Below are 27,924 nucleotides of genomic sequence, written 5' to 3' on the forward strand. Positions count from 1 at the left end.
CGAATCACCCTAAATTGGATTATTGAATAGGGACTGAAACATTTTACCCTCCCTGTATATATTAATGCTGTTGCAGAGTGATTTTTATACAGTCAGTATAGCTGTATTAAACATTTTAAGATGCAAAAATGATCCACATATTTAATGACTTGTGTGCTGTATTTAATTGTAAACAAAAATGTTTTTTGCTCCAGTGCCTTTTACTAACATTTTCAGATGGAATCTCACTCTGATGATCGGTTCTGATGTTTCCAAAGTCTTCGACGGGTCTAAAGAGAGCAAAGAGAGGTTGGGTTATTCCTCCGTTCCATGTAATAGAGAACAGCAGAGGTCCTTTCCCAATAAAGCTGGTCCAGGTGAGTGAAAGTCATGAAGTGAATGTTCAAAATTAGATGAATGAGAAAGAGGTTTCCGTTATTTGCATCTTTTGTTATTGTAGGTTATTAACACATTCTGTTATTGTATCTTATTGCTTTCTGTATTTAGATAAAGTCGGACTATTCTCTTGAAGCTCAGATGCATTACAGGATCACAGGTGAAGGAGCAGATCTGGACCCTAAGGGGACTTTCACTATACAAAGATTATCAGGAAATCTGTTTGTGACTCGACCACTCGACAGAGAAAAAAAAGCTTCATACAGAGTAAGATGATTTTTAGTCTGTCTACTTTTAAAATCAACAGTTCAGTGTTGGATTGTCTGCTCGTTCTTAATTCTTTGAAAGCTGTCCTCTTGTAATCAGATAAAAAAAAAGGTCCAGTGAAATGGCTTGATAGTTTTCTTTTCATGTGTTTGCAGAGACTACATTTTTTAAAATTTGTATATTTACTAAAAATTAAGTCAGTTTTCTTTAGGACTAAACTTGCATATTCATGTCTCAAAGCTAACAGACATGGACTAAAAGGTACAACTCTAATTTATTTAATTGGTTGTTTGCACATGACGCCGTTTCTGTAGTGCAAAATGCGGCTGGAGGGCAGGAAGTGTGTTTTCTATGTAGGAATTGCTATCACAAACTCAAAATTCCTGTTTTGCATTGTTTATGGTTGCTCAAATCGATCAAACCAAGAAACCACAAGAAGCTTTTATCATTTCCATTTGGTATTTTCACTGAAGTTTTGTAGAATTCCATTCACAATGCTGATCTGGTTACCGTGAAAACAGTGTCACGCGCTGCTGCTTCAGCCATTAGATGGTAGAAAACATCCAAATAAAAATGTGTTCAACAAGCTGACAGAAGTTGATCCATTTCTTTGTTGGAAGGGTGTAAATGTAACTCTAGTTTTAATGTTGTCTTTGTAAATATTCACTTTCTCATATGGCCACGGAGGAGAATCTGAGGGTCACATTCAGCGGACAGACACCGACACACTGTATTTTTTTGTATTTATGTGAACAAATGACAACCAAAATCAAACCCGTAGAAGCTCGTGAACAGTTTTGAAGTGGCTGTGTGCAAGTTATGCTCGTTCACAAGCCGAGTGAGAGTCATATTTGCAAATGTTATTTATTAAACCAAACAAAATAAAAAATGCGTTGTCTTCCCGTCACCTCCTCAACCTGCTTCCCTTAGTGTTTTTACATGTAGAAAAGGCGAAAACTGTATTACACCGTCCAGTTTTTTTTTCCCTGAACGATGATGTGAGTTCCTGTTGCAATTCTCGATTCAGCATAAATGACCTACAATGGTGACATTTTTCACAATCACGGCAGAAAATCAAAATACTGCCCTGAACTCACTAGCAGAAAGGCAGCGCGATATAAACAAACCAGACTAAAACTGAACACGGCGTGATGATGGCAGTCAAGTCTTTTAATTCAGTAGAAAAATCGCTCCTCTTCATAACATAAGGATCACGTCCAAAATATGTAGTGATTATTTTTTTTAATTTTTTATTTTATCTATCTTGTGTGTGTCTAAACCGTTACAATACGGACTTTCCTCTGTCTTCCATTCTGTCTCTTTACATACTGGCCTCCAGCTGAATTTTGCGCATCAGAACCACGTGATTGCAAACAAGCTATTGTGTTTTCAAACAACCTTATATTTTCCTCTTAACATCCCACTATTCTTCTTATGTCTTTAGATTATAGTTCATGCTACTGGAGTTGATGTGAATATAGCAGAAAGGCCCATGGAAATTATTGTATATGTGCTGGACCAAAATGATAATAGGCCTGTTTTTACTCAAAATCCGTTTAATGGAAATGTTCCTGAAGCTGCTGAAATAGGTAGGTGTATGGTGCAGTTTCTCAGTGAAATTGTTTTTAGCAGTTTTTCCCCCAATTGTCTCTTCAGCTCGTACCTCCTAATCAGTCTTTATTCTTCTCTCACTGAAGGTGATGAGTTTATGACAGTCACAGCCACTGATGCAGATGATCCAGATACTGACAATGCTGTGATCAGTTACTCAATTGTCAAGCAAGATCCAGAATTGCCAAAACCAAACATGTTTGAAATCAACTCTGTTACTGGAGGAATTCGTGTGAATTCTTTAGGCTTGGACAAAGAGGTGAGAAATCTGATGAATGGATCTCACAGTGATGAAGAATGATTTTAATATAAACAAACTCACCTGAAAACATCTTCCCTTTCAGAAATGGTCCAAATACACTTTGACAGTTGTGGCTACTGACATGGAAGGAAGAGGTTTTTCAACCACTGGCACAGCTGTTATTACTGTGACTGACAGCAATGATAACGCACCTCAGTTTGAGCAAACCTCGGTAATGTATATTGATATATTCAGAATGTTATAATAGTGTTTTAACTTTATTAATTCTTATATGCACCATACATCTCTTTGTTTTAGCACACTGTATCTGTCCCAGAGAATAAAGTAGGGGCTGTAGTGGCCAAACTTACAGTTACTGATGAAGATGAAGAGGGATCTCCTGCCTGGTCAACCAAATATCGGATTATTAGCGGTGACAAGGGTGGGTTTTTCAGTGTCAGTACTGGACCCAGCCGGCTAGAGGGCATCATCACCACTGTAAAGGTACTGTGTGTTGCTCATGTGTTTGCACAGGCGATTGGTTGTGATGATTTAACTTTAGTAAAAGACACTTTCTTTTCCATTCAGCCTCTGGACTTTGAGAAGAACAAGCAATACATTCTGTCTGTGATTGTTGAGAACGATGATCCATTCGTCGGTGCTTTGGTCACTTCCACTGCCACAGTCACGGTGAATGTAGAAGATGTGAATGAGCCTCCAGAGTTTAATCCAAAGGAGAGGGTTATTTACAAACCTGAAGATTCACCGATTGATACTGAATTGGTTTCTTATACAGCCACTGATCCAGACATTGGAAAACCACAGAAAATAACGTAAGAAATGTTTCAAATTATTTTTCCCCTCCAAGACAAACCTCCAAAATTGCATTATTGCATTTGATGATTCTGACTGATTTCTCTAGATATTTCCAGATTTTGTACAACAATAAAAATCCCATAGATACTTTTTTTTTTATGGACCTTGAATGAAGTGGGTTTTTTTTGTTTGTTTGTTTGTTTTTTTGTTTTTTGTCAAATTCCGATTATCAAACACTAGCACTAGTAACCACTGAGAACCATCTTAGAAACTGTCTAGCAGCTACAGGTCAAGGCCTATATCTCTTCCAATATTAAATATTTTCTATCTAGAATTCAAACTACAGCATGCCTGTATATCTTTTGAACTTCAAATGGTTTTAAACTTCCAGGCAACACTTTGTCAAATCAACAGTAAGTTGTTCTTGCTGAACACTTCTAGTTGTAACCTGTATGTTTTGGTTCCTCACAGGTATAAAATTGGCAATGATCCTGAAGGCTGGCTGAGTGTAAATCAAGACACTGGGTTGATTAAAATCAAGAACCATATGGATAGAGAATCTTCCCATGTGAAAGATGGCAAATACAGAGCTAACATTTTGGCTGTGGATGATGGTAATTTGTGTTTCTTTTTTAAGAGAAGAAATCATGCTAGCATAGCCTTTTTCTAATGTCTGTGCTTGTGTTCAGGTGATGCTCCAGCGACAGGCACTGGAACCCTGATAATTGAGTTGGAGGATTCAAGCAACACATTCTGTCTGCGATGATTCATCTATCAACCTTTGCCCACTTCTGCTGTGAAAAAGTAAACAAGTTTAAATCAAAACAGAAGTTTATTTTATAATTAGAGGACATAAATGACAGGACTCCCGGTATATGTTTAATGAATCATCACCAGTCCTTCTTAAGAATGTGAATCTGTCAGTATAATAATTATGATTGTGTAAAATTGATCTGTAAAAGCAACCGTGAATTGTAGAAACATGTCAAGTCACCTTTATTTCTATAGCACTTTATAGAATACAGATGGTTTTAATCCAGCTTTACAGTGATAACAGGAAAATTATTCAATGATGCAAACAGAGTTCATTTCGGCTGTACAGTAGCTCATTGTTCAGCTGAAGTCAGGTCAGTGTTGATTCAGTTCTGTTGTAAAGATCATCAATTATTAAATGTATTTAATCTACAAAGCCGTTCTGGAAAAAAGTGATATCATCGTCCAGCTCAGTTCAGTTCTCATCCAACACTGTCAGTGCAGTCAAATCAATAATATTGTTGAATATTTAGTATTCCCAACTAAGCAAGCCAGAGGTGGCAGTGGCGAGGAACCCAAACTCCATCAGGTGACAAAATGGAGAAAAAACACCTTGGGAGAATCCAGGCTCCGTCTGCGGGCCAGTTCTCCTCTGGTAAACAAACAAACACAGTGTGATTATGATTCAGGCTGCGTCACGTCAGAAATCAGATTGTGAATCCCAAAACCACTTTTGCTTGAAACTAAGTTTGTGTCCATTGCGTGAGTGTTCCTCCATATCTATCATGATATCTGTCACAACGCTGTGTAGACGATCCAACACAAACACAATGATGAAGAGAGAATACAATCTTTTATAAATCCAAACATGAAGAGCATTTCACACACATAACACTGACGAGACCGGACAAAGAACAACAGAAAAGCAGGATCTTAAAAGGATAGTTCACCCAAAAATGAAAATTTGATGTTTATCTGCTTACCCCCAGGGCATCCAAGATGTAGGTGACTTTGTTTGTTCAGTAGAACACAAATTATGATTTCTAACTCCAACCGTTGCGGTCTGTCAGTCGTATAATGCATGGCAATGGGAAATCCATCTATAAGAGTCAAAAAAAACATGCACAGACAAATCCAAATTAAACCCTGCAGCTCGAGACGACACATTGATGTCCTAAGACACGAAACGATCAGTTTGTGCGAGAAATCGAACAGTATATCATTTTTTTACCTTTAATACACCACTATGTCCAACTGCCTTGAGCATCCGGTGTGTGAGGTCTGAAAACGCGTTCTGATGCCGGAAGTAATGTCTCGCACGTATACTTCAATGAGTGCGAGAGATCACTTCCGGCGTCAGAGCGCATTCAGACCTCACACACCGGATCCTCAAGGCAGTTATTAATTTGGCTCAACCTATGAGAGCCGCCAAATTCTGGTGCCCTGTGTGATAAAGCAGACCACAAACACTTATAACAGTTTGTTGCCCTTTTTGCATCAAATCAGTCTACTGACTCCGCCGCAAAATTGTCTGAAAGACTTCCTCTTTCAGAAGCCTGCCACTTCCTCTCCTGTATGTCAAGGCAGCTGTTCTAGAAGCTGCCTGGCCTCATCTTAAAAAAGCACATAAATCAAATTGAAACTGAATTGAATACATTTTGACCATAATTGTATCTGAAAATCCTGTGTTGTAGTGTTGTTCCTTCACAACCACAATCACTCTCCAAAATGTTCACATGCTCTGTTCCTCTGTGGTGGAATGAGCTGCCAACCTCTACCCAAACTGCTGAGACCATGAAGCAGTTTAAGACACCTCTTCTGCAAGAACTTAAGCACCCACACATTAAACAAGGCACTAATGCACTTACACAAAAAGCCGTTTCTTCTGTGCATTTCTTCTCTTCTTTAATTTGATTCCTAATCTAGTTGTCAAATAAACCTGACATTGTATATTACGAATATTGTCGGCTCCTTGACGGTTTTCTCTTGTAAGTTGCTTTGGATAAAAGCATCTGCTAAATGCATAAATGTAAATGTAGTAATAGTGTATGACCTTTTACAACTAACATCAAAGAATTATTTTTTCTTTTTATGATTTAATCAAGTCCCATTTACCAATATACTAGGACCACTGCAAAATGTCTATTATATGTCTGTTCAAATCAATAATGGAATACATGTAATCCATGCTTTATAATGGGAGTGGATGGTGCCCCAAATTCTTCAGACAGAAAAAATACAGCCATCCATTATAAAAGAAGTCCACATGGCTCTGGGGGTTAATAAAGGCCTTCTGAAGGAAAGCGATGCATTTGTGTAAGAAAAATATCCATATTTAAAACTTTATAAACTGTAATCTTTAGTTTCTGCTAACCGTCATACAGTGGCGTCCCAGCTTATGATGTAAGACGCAGGTGCACCGTGAGCTCCGGTGAGAATATGCTAGTCTCGCGAGAACCAAGTTGTGTACAGCAAAGGAAATCCACACGAATTGTTTGAACTATACTCTACGTTTTATTAGAGTTAAAATGAAAATTTCTTGAGAATATCTTGGTTGCTTAAACAAAGCTAAAGTTTTGTGATTACATGCGCCGACATCAAAAGGAGATGCACCATTTCACAAATTCCCTGTAAAGGATCCTGACGATTGAAGCTATGGCTGCTCGCTATTCTCTGGGATGTAAATACACCCGTGGAAAAATTATATAAACGCGTGCTGTGCAGTCAGCATTTCTGCTCCGAGGATTACAATGCAGAGAAGAGTGGAAGTCCAAGACGAGTTCTGAAAATCGTCAGCTGTGCCTACGCCTGCGCTGTTGTTTCAGCCAAACGAGGTATATATTTAACAAAGACTGTAATATGATTGCTAAATGAAGTTAAGTGATCGCTCATGTAACTGTTGTAAAGTTTTTTTAAATTATTATTTTTTTAATCTCTATATGCAACTTAACATTTAAAATTAGCACAACTCGGTATTCCACCAACCTGACTGTATAACAAATGCATAGAGTGAATACAGCTAGCCCACACCTATAACAACATAATATTTACACACACAAAAAAATACTTACTCCACAGACTGTGTAGGCTACCACCAGGTCCTTCAGGCCATGGTCGACGCCTCCAGTTTATACGAGGTAAGGAGAATACTACTTCAAATACACTTTGGCTCAACAAAGGCAGAACGCCTTCATATTGTGTCACACAGCAGCGCTCAGTCCTCTCACCGGCAGCATCAAAAACTTTTAAAGGTGGCATTCCAATCGCCCATTCGTGGCAGCAAACACTCTCAACCTCTGTTGGTATAGCTTCCCATATCCCGCATGAGCACCACCACGGCGGGCGTGTTACGGCTGCGACACGGCTACCGGAGCTGATCCGCAGCCACTCTAGTTAATGCTTGTGTTTACACCGGCCGCGGCACGTTTCAGAAGCGGCTCACCGCGCCGATTCGCTAAAGATAGGCGGCAAATCTATTTTTGACAGACGCCGCAGATGCGTGCAGTGTAAATAAGGTCCGTCTCCTCAGTTCTGTTGTTTGTGCTGCTGCTCCTGCAGCCTCCTCCATCTCCTGGAGTTCCTAGTCAGTATTCCGGTTCAAACAAATATGGCTGGGCAAAAAACTCAAGTCTCCTCTTGGCTTATATTGACATTTTTCTTTACAAATCCTAGTTTTGTCATTTTAATTTGTGACCGGTATTTTGTTTTGCTCTCTCCTCTGCACTTCCGCGTTCGTCACCGGAGCTCACACTGCGCCTGCGTCCTACGTCATAAGCTGGGACGCCACTCTCTCGTGAACATGCATATGACGGTTAGCGGAAGCTAGAGATTACAGTTTATAAAGTTTTAAATATAGATATTTTTCTTACACAAAAGCATTGCTTTGCTTCAGAAGGCCTTTATTAACACCCTGGAGCCGTGTGGACTTCTTTTATAATGGATAGGTGCAATTATTTGGACTTCAAATTTTGGGGCACCATCCACTCCCATTATAAAGCATGGATTACCCTGGACATTATTTAATATAACTCCGAATGTATTCGTCTGAAAGAAGAATGTCATATACACCTAGGATGGCTTGAGGGTGAGTAAATCATGGGGTAATTTTCATTTTTGGGTGAACTATCCCTTTAATATTGTACTGTTTATTAATTTATCTGTTTGCTACTAATAGAGCATCTTTTCCTCGATTTTATGATCTCTAACCATCTGATTTTGAGTTAGAAAAGTAAATTTGGTGCTAGAAGTAAAAATTAAATCTGTAAAAATGTAACAATGAATTTATGCAGGGTTATATATTTAATTTTGTCAGACTTATCCCCGGTTTCACAGACAAGGCTTAAGCTAGTCCCAGACTAAAATACATGTTTGAACTGTTTTAACTGAAAGCAAGTTGTACTGACATATCTTAAAATATGTCAGTGCCATTGTTTTGTCTCAAAATGTACATCAGTAATGTTTTTCTTCTTATTCTATTTAAATGCCCTAATTGAACTTAATTGAATCCTGGCTTAGTCTAAGCCCTGTCTGTTAATATATTTTAATAGTGGTACTGAATCTCAGTCTAAGCAAAACATATCAACACGAGTCTTTAACCAGAAACCCCAAACTTCAGTTCACCTGTCCTGAATGTATTCGGATTGTGTGGGAAACCAGAGCACACAGAGAAAACCTGACTCAGTTGGGACTCAATAGAGAAGAAGAGAGAGGAAACAATCAATGACTTTGTCCATCAGATTGATCAGAGATGCATGAGAAGGAAGACAGATGAATCAAATGCAGCATTTTACATTGATTAGTTTGGATTTTTACACTAAGAGTTTTAAAAATGTACACCTTACTTGGCTAGTAACTGAATTCTTATAACTACCCAAAGCGAAAGCCCCTAATGACCACACAGAGTCAGGACCTCGGTTTAATGTCTGATCCGAGGGATTGTGCTTTTTACGGTATGGTGTCCCCATCACTATACTGGGGCATTAGGACCCAGACAGACCACAGGGTAAACACCCTCTGCTGGCCTCACTAACACCTCTTGTGTGTGTGAGACATCATTTGCAATTTGTGTTCTTAACTGCTTTAATGTCTGGTGGGAAAGTTTGAGAGAATTGGAGAGCGATCATTGTGGTTGCACACTCAGACGTGGGTGAAGAGACACCAGTACTGGCGGGTGTAAATATACACTTTAAGTGCTAAGTTTTTGCACTCCATTAGGGGTGAAGAGACACTAGGAAAGCCGGTGTGTTGCTGCTAGTGTAAAATGACAAACCAAAACACTCAGACTCTTCCATTCAGATAGGGATGTCCCGAATTTAGTAATCATTTTAATTATTTTTATTCTCTGCTTTTATTTTTATTTCTTATGCATCTGTTGTGATTATCTTGATAATTTATTTCCTTTTGATGTAAAGCACTTTGAATTACCATTGTGTATGAAATGTGCTATATAAATAAAATTTGCTGCTTAGCCTAGAAGTGCTACAGTGTGATCAGTTTGGTTTTTTGTACTAAGTGAAAAAATGATACTTGTAAAAATGGTACCAAGGAGAATTATAGAAATGGTAGAAGAAGATGACAAGACTAAAACAGGACAGTTTGAGTAGGCTTTCAACTGAAATTCTAAAAGTGTTTGGAAGGATCGTTCATTTTATTGTAAATATTCTGCTGCTAAGATTTACTATATATTTCAGGATACTGCACAAATTGTGATATAATTTTGTTTTAAATGTGTTTTATCAGTTTGGAAAGTAGTGTGTTAACATTTGACAAATGTGCTGCACATATATAGGGATTTTTTAGGTTTATGGATCTTTGAAGATGTGAATTAAATGAAATGAAAAGTTATTCACTGTTTAGTCCTCACAGACTTCTGTTTCACTGACTGTGTGAAAAGTTTTGACAAGTGGCTTCAGTTTTGTCCAATGTGTATTAGCAGTCAAAAAAAGAATAAATATGTGAGAATAACTGTTTGGCTAAGATTCATATCATGATGTTAATGCAGAATGTATAAAGATTTTTGAAAAGGTGACAATAAAACACACTGTGGGAATATTTTTTACCAGGTTTCTGGCTGAAAAATATGTGTGACCAGAAACTGCCCTTGAGGTTATTAAAAACAGATCCAGTTTTGTTAATATAGTACAGACCTCATTGGATCATCAAGAACTACAAGGAGAGAGGTTCAGTTGTTGTGAAGAAGGCTTCAGGGTGCCCAAGAAGGTCCAGCAAGCGCCAGGACCATCTCCTAAAGTTTCTTCAGCTGCAGGATCGGGGAACCACTAGTGCAGAGCTTGCTCAGGAATGGCAGCAGGCAGGTGTGAGTGCATCTGCATGCCAAGACTCTTGGAGGATGGCCTAGTGTCAAGAAGAGCCAGGAAAAACATCAGAGACAGACTGATATTCTGCAAAAAGTAAAGGGATTGCTCAAGAGATGAGGATTGCTAGAAATGTGGCTTTCATGTGTGGCTTCGCATTCTTCCATCTTAAAAATATATCTAAACTACAACATATGCTCTCAATGACAAATGCGGAACAGTTAGTTCATGCGTTCATGACCTCAAGGCTAGATTACTGTAATGCTCTACTGGGTGGTTGCCCTGCTCGCTTGATAAACAAACTCCAGCTGGTCCAAAATGCAGCAGCTAAAGTTCTTACTGGAACTAGGAAGTATGACCATATTAGGCCGGTTCTGCCAACACTGCATTGGCTTCCTGTTAAACATCGTATAGATTTTAAAATCTTGCTAATCACTTACAAAGCACTAAATGGTTTAGCTCCCCAGTACCTGAGCGAGCTCTTAACGCATTATAGTCCTTCACATCTATTGCAATCTCAGAATTAAGGCCAGCTGATAATACCTAGAATATCAAAATCAACCGCAGGCGGTAGATCCTTCTCCTATTTGGCACCTAAACTCTGGAACAATCTTCCTAGCATTGTTCGGGAAGCAGACACACTCTGTCAGTTTAAATCTAGACTAAAAATGCATCTCTTTAACCTGGCATACACATAACACATTACCAATTGGTGTTTTCAAATCCGTTAAAGGACTGTTAGGCTGCATAATTAAGGTCAGCCGGAACCAGGAACACTTCCTATAACACCTGATGTACTCGTTACATCAGAAGAAGAATTGCATCTACGCTAATATTAGTCTATCTGTTTATCCTGAGGTTTACCGTAGTCAGCCGGATCCAGGCCGTATCCAGGTGAGATTGAGGACCTGCGCCTAGATACGACAACTAGACCATCTTTAGTCACCTTCGGTCAGGATGTTGCCCAGAAGTTGATTGACAGCATTTTAGAACTAAGGGGTACTTATACTAGGGGAAATATACTCTTGTTCCATAGTTACAGGGTAGCCTAAGTATGACAGCTATGGCCTGTAAATTAAAGTGGTGCTTGTTACCCTCTTGTTTCATGTAGTTACAGGGTAAGTACAATAAAAAAAAAAACACAATCTGATATAACTGACTTCGAAATCTTTATTTAAAAAACAACTTAATTCAAAACTGGTTTACAACACTTCTTATTCATTTTTTTAAAATCAACTTCATTTCAAATCATAAAGTCTTGACAGAAAGTGGCACATTTTGTCCTTTTTTTCTCTCTCTTGCTTGGCTTCCTCCTCCTCCTTCTTTTTCAGTCTTTCCAGTTTCCACTGATGAATCTTAAGAAGGAATCCCATGTCTTTTGCTATTCTGTATTATGTATTAAAGAAAATACAGTATACCCACAAATGTTCTCATGGTTTACTCATCTTTTCACTTCCGACCAACTGTCACCAGCGCATGAGAGTCGACTTCGTGTTTGACGAAGCACGTTGTAATGAGCAACGTGAAGCTTCAAGCTTTCATGGCGTTCTCACATGACACTCCCGCAAGAACTGCCATCTCTGTTTTTCTGTCTTATTATCTGTTATATTTTGTTTTGAGTAGTAATTAAAAAAATAAAAAAAAAACAGATGGCATCCGAGTTTCTCGGCGCATTTATGTCACGCCTCAAGTTACATCAAGCATGACCTCTCAACCCTCTCGTGCACGCGCAGGTGACAGTTGGTCAGAGGCATTAGTCTACAGTTTAAAAATTTAAAATATTTGGTATTTTTCTCACAAACACTTATCGTTTCACTTCAGAAGACATTGATTCATCCATTGGGGTCGTATGGAATATTGTAGTTATTGCTATATGTGCCGTTTGATGCTTCGACTTTTAGGAACACATGATCTTGCATTATAAAGCGTTCCCACAGATTGTTTATTTTTCTAAAAACCTTTGTTTGTGTTCATCCGAAGAAGTAAAGTCATATACATCTCGGATGGCATGAGGGTAAAAGATGAGTAAATGGTGAGGACATTTCTGGGTGTAGGCCTACTGTATTTTCTTTTAATACATACAGAATTTAAAGAAAGAAAAATTAGAAGAGGAACAAGAGGAGGAGGAAGCCAAGCAAGTGAAATGAATAAGAAGTGTTGTATATCTGTTTTGAAAAAGTTTTTTTTTTCAATAAAGGTTTCCAAGTGATATCAGATTGTGTGTGTACATGTTTTTATTGTACTTACCCTGTAACTACATGAAACAAGAGTATATTTCCCCAATATAAAAAAAAAAAATGCAATATTGTAGTTTTACTTGCCTTGAAACAACTCAGTGCACTTTTGCAAAAACAAAATACTGTGTAAATACACTGATATGTAGCCTACCCTGTAAGTTTTTAAAAAGCCTTTATATATTTGTACAGTATTATTACAAAAAGGTGTGCGGTGTATGTTCTCACTAAATTGTACTAAATCGTAATAGTATAAGTACCCCTTAGTTCTAAAATACTTACAGTATAAAAAATGTGTTATTTTCCTGGTTGTTACCCCTTTATTCCCCAGACTTTACATATTGTTCCCCAATACTTACATGTACTTACTTTATAGGTACACTATAATTACCAGTTACGCTGTAAATACATTGTAATTACACAGTACTTTCCGGGCTGTAATCTAAAGCGTTACCACTCTTTGCATAAACTTATTGAAATTGTCAATAAAAGCCTTTGACACTTATGAAATGCTTGTAATTATACTTCAGTATACCATAGTAACCTCTGACAAAAAGATCTAAAAACACTGAGGAAGCAGACTTTGTGAAAATTAATATTTGTGTCATTCTCAAAACTTTTGGCCACAGCTGTACCTTATATTCACTGACAAATGCAGGTAGTTTAAATTTTGTGTTTAATAATTTTTTGAACCAGACACTATTCACACTTAAAACAGGAAACATCCAGACCAGCAAACAATGTGTGAAATAAACCCCACCCCCTGAAAAGATAAATGTCCCATGTGCGGGGATTTGCACAACTCAAGCAATTAAATAGCTCTACCTTCTTAAAACCCAACAGAGACGTAAGACTTGAAGGACCTTTTGAGACATTTTGCTTCAAATGGAGACAATGAAGATTGTGCGATTGGGGGTTATTATTTTCCTCTGTAAGGTAGGATTTTATCAAAGGAACTTTCCAAAACCTTTAGATTTCTTTATTAGTGTACACACACACACACACACACACACATATATATATATATATATATATATATTAACATCCACAGCTACAAAGCAATATCGAAGGTTTAAGAGAGAGAAAAAAAAAAAAAGTCTGTGCTGTTGTTGCTGCCACTGTGTTATTTTTATATTATAAGTCACTTGTATATTGCAGGGGTTGATTTTATCAAAACTAACAGGCTTCCACCTTTTTTCCTTTTGATATAAGAAGTCAAGTGTTTTAAGACTTTTGTTAACTCAATATGACACACTTAACCAGTGCGTGATTGTGGTGCTTCGTTTGCAAATGTTTTACAAAATACATATAATCTCTGCAGTCTCTGCACAAATGCACAACTTTATATTTTACATATGAAACATCTAATTAATTTAAATTACACTGGAAAGTTTTCCTAGACATGATCTGTCAACAAAAGTTTATTTGGAAACTCTCCATTACACTGTTCCTCCATTACACTGTTCCTTATTTACACTGTTTCCTTATTTACCTTATTTATTTTCTGACGCTGGGATCCTTCTGAAGTCTCTACACCACAGAAATCAGTAAATGAGCTGTTTAAACAGGACACGTCAAAGCGAACGTTATGCCAGTCGCTTCCATTTACTTACGGCAAGCCATTTTTTTGTAATCCTGTATTTCCCGTAATCTAAAAGCTTGATCTTTATTTAAGAGCAAAATCTTAACCATGGACATCACACCAAACCTGTTTACCACATTTTTCCCTATAATTTTATGATCATGTGAACTCATGAAATACATCTATTTGTGTCTAGAGTTTTGAAAAGTGATTTCAAGGTTCTGATATTACAGTTGTTGTTTTTTATTTATTTATTTATTTTTACAATCACTAGGACACATTTCTCATTACTTAGGTCACTTCAGTTCTTCACACTGTTCTTCTTATGAATTTTCAGATTAGTACAGCTGTAAATTTCACATCCAAAATCCACTAAAACTACCAAAACACTATGTAAATGTGCAAATTGTCCTGTAGGTTCATAGAGTTTTGCTGGTGTTTGTGTCTGAATGAGAAAAGAATTTGTGTAATTTGAAAGATGTCGTCATTGAATACATTTTGTGCCAAAGCAATGATAAATGATTCACAGTTTAGCCCACATGACTGCTGTTGTGCTGGAAGTGATTAATTAATCAAAATACCTTACTTTTCAAGTGTATATATGTTACATAAAGAGATTCAGTATGTTTCAAATTAGGTCTTTTTGTGTGAATACGCGGAGGGGTCTTCATGTACTCCTGGCTTTGAGACGGAGTTGCTGGTGTTTAAAGTGCACAGAGATCACCTTCACCAAGGAACAATACTAGGAAGAGGTAAGCTGTGTTCACAAATCACTGTAAATAAAACACTGAAGCAACTTAACATTGAGAGATTTTGTTTAAATATTTTTAGTATTTGGCTAAATAATCTCTCTACACAATAGAGAGTGGTTTAACTGTGGACTATAACAGTTATAAATTGTATACACTCTACTAAATTTGTTCTCGTTGTAGCTCACAATCAGTGTTGATTAGTGATGTTGCTATCAATGTCTCGTCTGTAGCTGATGCTATCAGAACATGGGTGATTGTCATGCTCAAGCCGCACTTAAAAAGTGTCTTGTTCACTTTAAAAGTGTTTTGTTCAAGACTCACCATCTGTGTGTAAATGAGGAAGATCAGCCATCCCTTGTCGCACTAGTTCTGCTGCTGTGAGGCGTTACATGAAGCAGGGCCCTGTGGATCTGATGTTGAGCTTGAGACTAGAGAGAACCAGATGGATTTCTGTCTGCAGTGTATTTCTTGGTGGAGTTTGCACATGAGGAACTATGCCAAAAAACTGTAGCTTGTTTTTTATTTGGAAATTCTGAAAACAGATTCTCTTACTTATTCCTATCCCAGCCAAGGAATGGGCATGTGTACTCTGGGTTCAGGCCAAATTGTGAGTTCGGAGCCCTCCCCTCGGACAGCACACCAAATACGCATATTATATTCTATATACAATTATATGTAAGTGCGAACTCATGAAGTTGAAGTACTGGTGCTTTTTCAAACACTATTTCAGACCATCATCAGGGTGTTTCCACAGCATCAGCTACTGACACAGCGTCTTCTTCCCCACTCAGGGAACCAGGTTTACGTATGTGACGAGATGCTTTATTGTGCCAGTTGAATCTCTTTTCTCACAGTAATTTTTAATACATGCGATGGAAGAACAAGAACGCTCTTTCAGTCCTCTAACAAGCGGTTTGATGTGGACACGGATGGGACTGTAACGCTGAAGAGACAAGTGACTCTTCATGAAGGTCACAAGGTGTTTTCTGTGCACGCTTGGGACTCCAGTGGCAAGAAGCACACGGTGTCTGTCAGAGTTGAGCGTGTCCACCATCATGAGGACCATCACATGGACACGGTCATGAACATCTCCTCTCCACAGGTACAAACAAGTTCCTTCAAGAAACTGCTGTCAGTACAGTACAAGCCTGACCTCTGTTGGACATTTCAGTTTTTATGTGTGCTAATTCACTATGAACATATTCAATGATCAATTTCTGTACATGTTTAGGACTAATTATTGGAGATGTGTTAAACTCATGAAATTTCAATCCCTACTGATAAATGTAATTTGTCTCAGCCCTCTCTGATCATTCTCAAACGCAAAATGAGTCTGCTGATGTTTCATTTATGCAGAGCTGAAGCCTAAAACCTAAGATTACCTTAACTTTTACACTGTTTTATATTCTGCTCCATTTATTATATGTAATGGAATAATGTACAGCCAGTCAGGAAACGAAGAAGTCCTGAATCAACCTAAATTATTGAATAGGGACTGAAACATTTTACCCTCCCCATATATTAATACTGTTGCAGACTGATTTTAGTATAGCCATTAGCTAGTAAACATTTTGAGATGCAAAAATGATCCAAGCATTTGAATGCTTGTGTGCTGTATTTAATTGTAAACAAAAATGTTTTGTTGCTAATTTTCAGATGGAATCTCACTCTGATGATCTGATTCTGATGTTTCCAAAGTCTTCGACGGGTCTAAAGAGAGCAAAGAGAGGTTATGTTATTCCTCCGTTCCGTGTTCTTGAGAATAGCAGAGGTCCTTTCCCAATAAAGCTGGTCCAGGTGAGTGAAAGTCATGAAGGGAATGTTCAAAATTAGATGAATGAGAAAGAGGTTTCTGTTATTGACTTTGTGATTTCTTTCTGTATTTAGATAAAGTCAGACATGTCTGGAGAAGCTCAGATGCAATACAAGATCACAGGTGAAGGAGCAGATCTGGACCCTAAGGGGACTTTCACTATAGAAAGATTATCAGGGAATCTGTTTGTGACTCGACCACTCGACAGAGAAAAAAAAGCTTCATACAGAGTAAGATGATTTTTAGTCTCTCAAACTTTTAAAATCAACAGTTAGTTTTTAGTGTATTTCAGTGTTGGATTGTCTGCTCATTCTGAACTCTTTGAAAACTGTCATCAGTTAATCAGATAAAAAGGTCAGATGAAATGGATTGACAGTTTTCTTTTCATGTGTTTGCAGAGACTGTACTTTTTTTTTTTTTTTTTTTCATTTTTTTTTAATAATATTTGTATATCTACTAAAAATTAAGTCAGTTTTCTCTGACTAAATGTACATATTGATGTCAAAGCTAACAGACATGGACTAAAGAAACAACTCTAATTTATTTGATTGTGTTCAAACAACCTCAGATATTTGTATCTTAACATGCCTGTATTTCTTCTCTTGTCTTTAGCTTATAACTCATGCTACTGGAGTTGGTGTAGATATAAAAGAAAAGCCAATGGAAATTATTGTAAATGTGCTGGACCAAAATGATAATTATCCTGTTTTTACTCAAAATCCATTCAATGGAAATGTTCCTGAAGCTTCTGATAGAGGTAGGTGTATGGTGCAGTTTCTCAGTGAAATTGTTTTTAGCAGTTTTTTTTTTTTTGTTTTGTTTTTTCTTGCTTTTCAAATTGTCTCTTCAGCTCGTACCTCCTAATCAGTCTTTATTCCTCTCTCACTGAAGGTCATGAGTTTATGACAGTCACAGCCACTGATGCAGATGATCCAAATACTGACAATGCTGTGATCAGTTACTCAATTGTCAAGCAAGATCCAGAATTGCCAAAACCAAACATGTTTGAAATCAACTCTGTTACTGGAGGAATTCGTGTGAATTCTTCAGGCTTGGACAAAGAGGTGAGAAATCTGATGAATGGATCTCACAGTGATGAAGAATGATTTCATGTAAACAAACTCACCTGAAAACATCTTCCCTTTCAGAAATGGTCCAAATATACTTTGACAGTTGTGGCTACTGACATGGAAGGAAAGGGTTATTCAACCACTGGCACAGCTGTTATTACTGTGACTGACAGCAATGATAACGCACCTCAGTTTGAGCAAACCTCGGTAATGTGTATTGATATATTCAGAATGTTATAATAGTGTTTTAACTTTATTAATACTTATATGCACCATACATCTCTTTGTTTTAGCACACTGTATCTGTCCCAGAGAATAAAGTAGGGGCTGTAGTGGCCAAACTTACAGTTACTGATGAAGATGAAGAGGGATCTCCTGCCTGGTCAACCAAATATCGGATTATTAGCGGTGACAAGGGTGGGTTTTTCAGTGTCAGTACTGGACCCAGCCGGCTAGAGGGCATCATCACCACTGTAAAGGTACTGTGTGTTGCTCATGTGTTTGCACAGGCGATTGGTTGTGATGATTTAACTTTAGTAAAAGACACTTTCTTTTCCATTCAGCCTCTGGACTTTGAGAAGAACAAGCAATACATTCTGTCTGTGATTGTTGAGAACGATGAGCCGTTCGTCTGTGCTTTGGCCACTTCCACTGCCACAGTCACGGTGAATGTAGAAGATGTGAATGAGCCTCCAGAGTTTAATCCAAAGGAGAAGATTATTTACAAACCTGAAGATTCACCGATTGATACTGAATTGGTTTCTTATACAGCCACTGATCCAGACATTGGAAAGTCACAGAAGATAATGTAAGAAATGTTGCAAATAAAATATAATATTCTTTCCAATGTCAAATCTCTTCTACCCATTATTTAAATGACAGCATGCCTGTATATCTTTTGAACTTCAAATTGTTTTAAAGGAGTGCTTCTCACTCAGGGCGGTGTCTATGCTAACAGGGATATTCCTACTCTTACGGATGAGTAGGGGGAGATATAAAACAGAGTGTTCTGAGAGACTAAAAATTATAAATGGGGATTATAAAAAAAGTATTGGGTGGTTTTTTACCATTATAGGCTGGCTGTTTACACACATCTGTGTTAAAACACCTTATAAAAGTGAATTTTGCATAATAGGATCCCTTTAAACTTCCAGGCAACACTTTGTCAAACCAGCATTAAGTTGTTCTTGATGAACATTTCTAGTTTTAACCTGTATGTTTTGGTTCCTTCCAGGTATAAAATTGGCAATGATCCTGAAGGCTGGCTGAGTGTAAATCAAGACACTGGAATTATTAAAGTCAGGAAACTTATGGATAGAGAATCTTCCAGTGTCAAAGATGGCAAATACAGAGCTATCATTTTGGCTGTGGATGATGGTAATTTGTGTTTCTTTTTTAAGAGAAGAAATCATGCTAGCATAGCCTTTTTCTAATGTCTGTGCGTGTGTTCAGGTGATGCTCCAGCGACAGGCACTGGAACCCTGATAATTGAGTTGTCGGATGTTAATGACAACGCTCCTGTCATTAATGAAAGGATTATAAAGATTTGCAATCGTGGTTCAACCCCAGTGCTTCTCTCTATAACGGACAAAGATGGACCTCCTTATGCTGGTCCCTTTACTGTTGAGACCCAAGGAGAAACCAGTAAAAATTGGTCCGCCATGATGAATGAAACATGTGAGTAATTTCTAATGTTTTAAAGAGAAATTAATCTCATTTTCATACGTTACACATTGAAATATCTGGCTGGCTTGCCTACATGTCTAACTATTATAATATGCCCATTTTAGCAACCGGTGTCGTTCTGAAACCAAAGTCTACATTAAAGGAGGGTGAATACAATGTTGTCCTGAGAGTTTTTGATAACCAGAGACTCTCTCAGGAAAACACCATTCAAGCAACTGTATCTGACTGTGAAAAAGCTTCTTTCCTGGGAAGCCATACATTCTGTCTGCGATGATTCATTCATCAAAATTTTGCCCACTTCTGCTGTGAAGAAGTAAACCAGGTTAAATCAAAAAAAGAAGTTTCTTTTATAATTGAATTAAAGGGCATAAATGACAGGACTCCCTGGATATGATTATTAATAATAATAATTCATGACATTTATATAGCGCTTTTAAGTGCCCACTTTATATTTATTATATTTGTCGTCTTAATATTGCTGTAGTCATTGTTATCTAAAGGATAATGTACAGCCAAGTGGTTTATAAATTGTTTTTGTACTGCTTTCATAGTAATTGGTTTTCACATTTAAAAAAAAAAAAAATCTTAGTTCTAATGTCACAACAGATCATCAAAAGATGTACTGAATATTTTCAGAATATTTTCTATTGGTTTATATTCAAAATCACAATGTAACTTCTTCACTCTTTTAATAACTTTAATCTTTATTTAGCTTTCTTATAAAGCAATTGCCTTTCATAATGTTATGAACATTAAACTTTCTAATTTGCATCTGTTGTTGTTCACTTGAATACATTTAACTATCAATTTATCCAGCAGATCTTAATTTTTAATCTGTGAATCATTTAGTACATCTATACTAAAATATATTTTTATTTTATCGAACTGATTTGTACGGAGCCCCGCACATGACATGAAAGAAAAAAAATTTAATTGTGCGCACAATTTACTAATCCGTTCCCTTGATTTACTAAATCGTGCGCACGATTAACTATCATGCGCATGATTTATAAATCGAGGGAACGAAATGGTAAATCATGCGCACAAATTAGCCTAATATTTTTTCCCTGCATGTCGTGTCCAGGGCTCTGTAGATTTGCAATTTCCAAAACAGAAAATAAATCTTTATTAGAGTATAGGTGATTTATCTCAGGTGATAACACCAATGTTTCAAGTGTGTGTGCTTGAGCATGTGTGTGTGTGTGTGTGTGTGTGTGTTATGTTATATAAATGACATATAATTTGGAACTTTACTAAATATGCAGTACAGTAAATCATGTTACAATTTTTCACAATTGCTAAGAGACATTTCTTAAAAACTTCATCTCAGCTTTAAACTTTAAACACAGCACCAAATCTTCAACTACATTTACAAAAAATCCTGAATCTTCTGATAAAATCAAACATTTGCTTCAAAACCATTTAATGTGTGCTCAGAACTAAACAAGGCTTTCAGATCACAGACACACTGACTAGAGCATTCAGTACACACTACATCAAAAAATGTTTTTTTTTTTTTTAAATAAATAAATACATTTTGAATAAAAAAGTACAGTAATCACAAACAGTAAAGTGTGAATATAATGTGTACGGTAAGTATTACAATACAGATTTCTGCAAAAAACAAAACAAAATAAAAATACAGTAATCTAACTGCAAAAGCCCAAACAACAAAGAAAGCTCTAAATGAAAAGCACATTACAGTACACTCAAATATGTTGTGCAACAGCATGTCGAACCATCTACTCTTGTATCCAGACACCACAGTGAAATCTGTTATTGAGCACACTGCACACCAGTATGCCGACAACTCACAAAATCAGCTTACAGAAATAACCTGTTGTCCAGGTTTACATGCAAACCAAGAACCCAACAACGCAAGTACACTGCATGTACAGGTGCTGGTCATATAATTAGAATATCATCAAAAAGTTGGTTTATTTCACTAATTCCATTCAAAAAGTGAAACTTGTATATTATATTCATTTATTACACACAGACTGATATATTTCAAATGTTTATTTCTTTTAATTTTGGTGATTATAACTGACAACTAAGGAAAATCCCAAATTCAGTATCTCGGAAAATTAGAATATTACTTAAGACCAATACAAAGAAAGGATTTTTAGAAATCTTGGCCAACTGAAAAGCATGAACATGAAAAGTATGAGCATGTACAGCACTCAATACTTAGTTGGGGCTCCTTTTGCCTGAATTACTGCAGCAATGCGGCGTGGCATGGAGTCGATCAGTCTGTGGCACTGCTCAGGTGTTAGAAGAGCCCAGGTTGCTCTGATAGTGGCCTTCAGCTCTTCTGCATTGTTGGGTTTGGCATCGTTCTTTTTTCACAATACCCCATAGATTTTCTATGGGATTAAGGTCAGGCGAGTTTGCTGGCCAATTAAGAACAGGGATACCATGGTCCTTAAACCAGGTACTGGTAGCTTTGGCACTGTGTGCAGGTGCCAAGTCCTGTTGGAAAATGAAATCTGTATCTCCATAAAGTTGGTCAGCAGCAGGAAGCATGAAGTGCTCTAAAACTTCCTGGTATACGGCTGCGTTGACCTTGGACCTCAGAAAACACAGTGGACCAACACCAGCAGATGACATGGCACCCCAAACCATCACTGACTGTGGAAACTTTACACTGGACCTCAAGCAACGTGGATTGTGTGCCTCTCCTCTCTTCTTCCAGACTCTGGGACCCTGATTTCCAAAGGAAATGCAAAATTTACTTTCATCAGAGAACATAACTTTGGAGCACTCAGCAGCAGTCCAGTCCTTTTTGTCTTTAGCCCAGGCGAGACGCTTCTGACGCTGTTTGTTGTTAAAGAGTGGCTTGACACAAGGAATGCGACAGCTGAAACCCATGTCTTGCATACGTCTGTGCGTAGTGGTTCTTGAAGCACTGACTCCAGCTGCAGTCCACTCTTTGTGAATCTCCCCCACATTTTTGAATGGGTTTTTTTTTCACAATCCTCTCCAGGGTGCGGTTATCCCTATTGCTTGTACACTTTTTTCTACCACATCTTTTTCTTCCCTTTGCCTCTCTATTAATGTGCTTGGACACAGAGCTCTGTGAACAGCCAGCCTCTTTTGCAATGACCTTTTGTGTCTTGCCCTCCTTGTGCAAGGTGTCAATGGTCGTCTTTTGGACAAATGTCAAGTCAGCAGTCTTCCCCATGATTGTGTAGCCTACAGAACTAGACTGAGAGACCATTTAAAGGATTTGCAGGTGTTTTGAGTTAATTAGCTGATTAGAGTGTGGCACCAGGTGTCTTCAATATTGAACCTTTTCACAGTATTCTAATTTTCTGAGATACTGAATATATGAAATATATCAGTCTGTGTATAATGAATGAATATAATATACAAGTTTCACTTTTTGAATGGAATTAGTGAAATAAATAAACTTTTTGATGATATTGTAATTATATGACCAGCACCTGTACATGACTTTATTAATAAATTAGGTTATTTCCTGGTAGTTGAACGTAATTTTTTGTGTATCTGACTCCAAGTATTTAATTTGTTATGTTGGTTGTGATGTTAAATAAAGCATTAAAAACCAAAGAAGAGTATTGCAAAATGTCAGCGGGGAAACTTACGGCTCATATATTATCCTCTCATGCAGTTACAGATGCAGCATTTTGAGTAACACTTCTACTGCTTCACAAGATGTGATTTTTTTTATTTATTTTTTTATATATATATATATATATATATATATATTTACCCTGCCTCATCCCTATGAATCTGTCTAGAGTTCTGTCCTGCAGAGTTTAGCTCCAACCCTGATAAAACTCACCTTCCTGTAGCCTTCTAGTAATCCTGAAGATATTGATTAGCTGGTTCAGGTGTGTTTAATTAGGGTTGGAGCAAAACACTGCAGGACAGTGGCCCTCCAGGACCAATTCTGCCCATCCCTGGTCTAAAGGAAGGCATTTAGCCCTACGTAAAACTCCAATTAAGAATATCACAGACCGCCAGGTCTGTAGTGTGGTGCAATTCAGTGACCACTTCAGGAGACTATCCTTGCCCCTGACCTAAATGTCTCAGCAGGTCAGCCTGATACGCCTGCAAAACAGCCATTGTGTGCAGGGCAACACCAGCCTGACCAGCTGCCACATATGCCTTGCCAATCATCCGCAAGGTGGTCTGTAATGGCTTAGATGGCAAGATCAGAGCCTTCAAAGAGGACACCTCACTCAGCGAGAGATAGCTAGCCAGCATTTCTTCTACAAGGGGCTTCTTCACATATCCCCACTCACACAATCCCTCCACATTCGGGTAATTCAAATGTGGAAGGAAAAATTCAGGCTGAATATGACTTCTTCCAGGACATCTCCACCTCTTCCTCTATTCCCTCCCTATTCTAGCTTATGCTACTCTAAGCAATGTCTGAAACTTGTATTGTGAGCACTTCTTGTGACTATTGACTCTTCACAATGATTCGCTTGTATTCCTCACTTGTAAGTCACTTTGGATAAAAGCATCTGCAAAATGAATAAATGTAAATGGGGGAAGGATGATCATGGCCCTTAAGAAATCGCTTGTCGAGTCTACCACGAGCGACTTTCTGTTTCTCACATGACCAGGCTAAGTTAAGCTTGGCTGTGGCATGGGCCAGTACATCCAATAATTTCCTGTATGTGGGGCTGACAGAAGGAGAGGGCTCAATTGATTCTCTCTTCGCCCTCTCCAACTACATCAAGCTCCTCAGAGCTAGACACTGCCAGCAACATGCTCTCCCGGGATTGGAAGATGCCAAAGAATGGGCTTACAGATACAGCAGATTGCCCGAGCCATTACAGGAGGATTGAGAAAGCAAAAACCCTTTCTTAAATTCCTCATGATCGGATCCACCATGCTTCATCTACAGCTGTCTGACCCTACCTGAGGGGTGAAGACACTTGCCCCTCCTCTCTCAAAAAAAGAGCCAAGCGTGAGCTGAGCTTTGTCACAGTGAACACACCTGGCTCTTTCAATGGCTAAACGCACAAACAATGCAAAGATTGTGAGTGTCCTCAAGTGTCAAAAATTGAGGACACGGAGGCACGCACTTTCTAAAGCTTTTGATGCGTGACATGATTTCATCTACTCAACACACGCTACAAAAAAGTGCCTCCTGAAGACAAAAAAGTTTGCTTTGGCAAGCTGCTTCGAACTCCTAAAACAAACTTTGTTTTGGCCTGATTCTGTTCAAAATGACGTTACACCAGTTTTTCGATTTCGCTTGAAGTAAATTGGGGCCTTTAAACATTACACCTGGGTGGACTTTCAGCCGAAATTGCAATTAGTTGTGTTTAGAATGATTATTACTTCATTTTCTCCTAAGATTTTCTATATTTCAAAATAATTACTGTAGAAATGCATGAAATTTGCCATCATTCTGTTTTATCAATTTTGAAAGCAGTGTGTTAGCATTTAAAAAATGTGCTGCACATATATAGTGTTTTTCAGGTGATGGAGTATGAATGACAAAAGAAGATGTGGTCATTGAATGCATTTTGTGTGAAAGCTATGAAAAATTATTCACAGTTTAGTCTGCATAGACTTCTGTTTTGCTGACTGTGTGAAGATTTTGGACAAAGTGTCTTCTTCTAAAAACTCTGTAAACTATTCTTTACAAGAAGTGCCATGTTTTTTTTTTAATGACCACAAAGAGTCAGGACCTCAGTTTAATGCGTCATTCAAGGGATAGTGCTTTTTACAGCATAGTGTCTCTATCACTATATCACTGTAAACACCCCTGCTGACCTCATTAACACTTATGGTGTCTGAGACGTCATTTGCAGTTTGTGAACACTCAGCAAGATCAAGAACAAGAGATAAGCATGAGGTTTTGGAAGTGTGGATAGCAGTGATACAAGTGTGATCTGTTTGGTATTTTGTACTAAGAGAAAATGTACACTTTCTTATAAAAACAGTACCAATGCAAATAATAATAATAAAAAAAAATGGTAGTAGATGACAAGACTAAAAACAGGACATCTGAGTAGCTTTCAGCTGAAATTGCAAAGTGTTTGGAATGATTGTTATTTAACAGTAATTTTATTGTAAATATTCTACTGCTAAGACCTATACATTCTATACATTTCAGAATACTGCAGAAATGCACAAAATGTGCTATCATTCTGTTTCGAATGTGTTTTTTCAGTTTGAAAAGTAGTGTGTTAACATTTGACAAAAATGTTGTAAATACATCATGCTTTTCAGTTTGGAAGATGCGACCATTAAATGAAATGAAGAATGATTTAGTCCTCACAGACTTCTGTTTCGCTGACTGTGTGAAGAGTTTTGACAGTGGATTCAGTTTTGACCAATGCGTGTTAGCAGCTGGGGGAAAAAAAAAAGGTGAGAATAACAGTTTGGTTAAGATTCATATCATGATGAATGTATCAAGACTGCATACATGTTTACTAACTATATATGTATACAGGTAAACTGCTGTTTTGACCAGAATGTTTTGTCTGGGCAAATAACAGTAAATAATTTATAATAGTGTAAAAGTTTTACCTTTATTCCTCTTGAATATTCTTCTTTTTTCCCCCTTTGTCACCATTAGTACAACACCATTAAAAAGTACTTTTAAACTTTTTCTGGAATTTTTGCACAATAAAACCTTTAGAAATATTTGCTGTTTTCCCTATCATTTTTTTCACCAGGTGTCTGGCTGAAAAATATATGAGCCCTTGAGGTTATTTGAAAATGCTAACAGATGCAGCTTTCTTAAGATATCATAGACCTCCTTGGATCCAGTCAAGTCATAATACTGTACTAAATTGTGAAATGCTGATATACTGTACCCTTCATTCACTGACAAATGTAGGTGTTTTAAATTTTGAGTTTAATAATTTGATTTATTTTCTAGCAAATGTGTATTTGGAGGCACATTACATCACTGCATATGCCACACCTTTAATGACAACCCCACCCCCTAAAATGATATCAAATGTTCGATGTGCAGGGATTTGTGCAACTCAAGCAATTAAATAGCTGTACAATCTTAAAAATAAAAACTCAAAAAAACTGAAGGACCTTTTGAACCATTTTGCTTCAAATGGAGACAATGAAGATTCTGCGATTGGGAGTTATTATTTTCCTCTGTAAGGTAGGATTTTATCCAGAACATGTTCCAAAAACTTTAGATGCCTTTATTAGTGTCTGATTGTGCTCATCATGTTTGGAGAATACTTATATATATATATATATATATATATATATATTTTTTTTTTTTTTTTTTTTTTTTTCTTGAGAAGCTGATTTTATATGACATTATAAATGCACATTCTTTAAGATATTTAATGAAGGTGAGAGTTAGTAATTAGTAAAAAGTTAATATGTTACTTATGTTATTAAATTTTGTTATCAAAGTTAATAGTATGTCACTTTTATCTGCAGGGCTTGATTTTATCAAAACTAACAGGCTTTTCATTTTTTCTTTTGTTATATGTAGGTCATATTAAAACTTTTTTACCAACTCCTCTTTTCAAATGCCTTTCAGAGATTTTATTGATTTACAACTGTCCCAAACAAAAATATTCATGTAAAAATATTCATTATGTAGCCTACATATATTTTTGATAATTGCTTACACGTGATTTCTGAAACTATGTCTCCTTTTCTCTAAACTCTACAAACAAAACCCCAAAGCACATTTCAACTCTTCTCAAAATGGTGTTTTTGCATCAGTCTACATACAAACCTCACTAAAACCTCGCCATTTACACACTAACTACACACGGATATAATGTGTGCATTTTCAGTGTATATTTACGCTATTAACGGAAATGTGCACACTGAGTGTAGGTAATTGGTAGCCTCTATATATATATATATATATATATATATATATATTATACTATCCACAAGCATCTATTATAGGTCCCAGGTCTACATATTTAATTTAACAGTAAGGATAAAAAAGTTAATGTAATGGCCCGAACACTCAACTAATCCTTTTCCTACAGCCTGTGATCTACAGGAAAAAAGGCAAGCGAAGAATTAGATTTAAAGATATTGTGGAGTTCATTAACAGACAAGCTAAAAGAGCACAGCATCCAGTGTTTGGAGATCTGAGAGATAAAACTCAAGCAACAAGGAAGTCACTACCTGAAGCTAGATCAGTCAGGATAAGTGGTATAAGCTGTGAATTTCACCTTAATGGCAACAGCAGTAACTGTCAAGAAAAGTTCTGACTCAAGTCCAGCTAAGAAGAGTCTGACATATGGTAAGCAGGCATGCAACAAGCCTTGTATCTTTTGCAGAGATGATCATATTTTGGGACACTGTAGAAAGCTGCAAAAGTAACTTCACAAGGGTAAGTTGGACTTTCTAAGAAGCAAAGACCTGTGTTTTAGTTGCCTGAAGTCGGGGCACATGAGTAAATCCTGTGAGGAAAAATTAA

General features: G+C 37.3%; 2 protein-coding genes across 4 annotated transcripts in view; both read left to right on the plus strand.

Annotated features, from left to right (window-relative positions):
- LOC127516470 (cadherin-1-like) overlaps positions 1-27,924 on the plus strand; it is a 48,127-nt gene that overhangs the window by 6,887 nt on the left and 13,316 nt on the right. Inside the window, exon 1 of one of the 3 annotated variants that reach the window (XR_007930987.1) lies at positions 15,899-16,047. The exons of the other annotated variants lie outside the window; for them this stretch is intronic. The gene's annotated coding sequence lies outside the window, so the exon portion shown is untranslated. Of the gene's footprint in view, positions 1-15,898; positions 16,048-27,924 lie in introns of those variants that run through there. 3 annotated transcript variants of the gene reach the window in all.
- On the plus strand, positions 231-20,285 carry LOC127516459 (cadherin-4-like). The gene is made up of 10 exons (XM_051901127.1): positions 231-356; positions 487-642; positions 2,087-2,231; positions 2,340-2,512; positions 2,598-2,726; positions 2,813-2,998; positions 3,083-3,327; positions 19,063-19,205; positions 19,281-19,505; positions 19,619-20,285. Exons 1-10 carry the CDS (start codon positions 246-248, stop codon positions 19,786-19,788), a joined length of 1,683 nt encoding a protein of 560 aa, XP_051757087.1. The 5' UTR covers positions 231-245; the 3' UTR covers positions 19,789-20,285.

The sequence above is a fragment of the Ctenopharyngodon idella genome, chromosome 7 (genome assembly GCF_019924925.1).
Source record: "Ctenopharyngodon idella isolate HZGC_01 chromosome 7, HZGC01, whole genome shotgun sequence".
In the NCBI taxonomy this organism is placed as follows: Eukaryota; Metazoa; Chordata; class Actinopteri; order Cypriniformes; family Xenocyprididae; genus Ctenopharyngodon; species Ctenopharyngodon idella.

Coding starts and splice junctions, on each gene's coding strand:
- LOC127516459 (XM_051901127.1), top strand. CDS start 246: ATGTTTCCAAAGTCTTCGACGGGTCTAAAGAGAGCAAAGAGAGGTTGG. Junction 3,328..19,062: donor GGAAAACCACAGAAAATAAC/GTAAGAAATGTT, acceptor GGTTCCTTCCAG/GTATAAAATTGGCAATGATC. Junction 19,506..19,618: donor CGCCATGATGAATGAAACAT/GTGAGTAATTTC, acceptor TGCCCATTTTAG/CAACCGGTGTCGTTCTGAAA.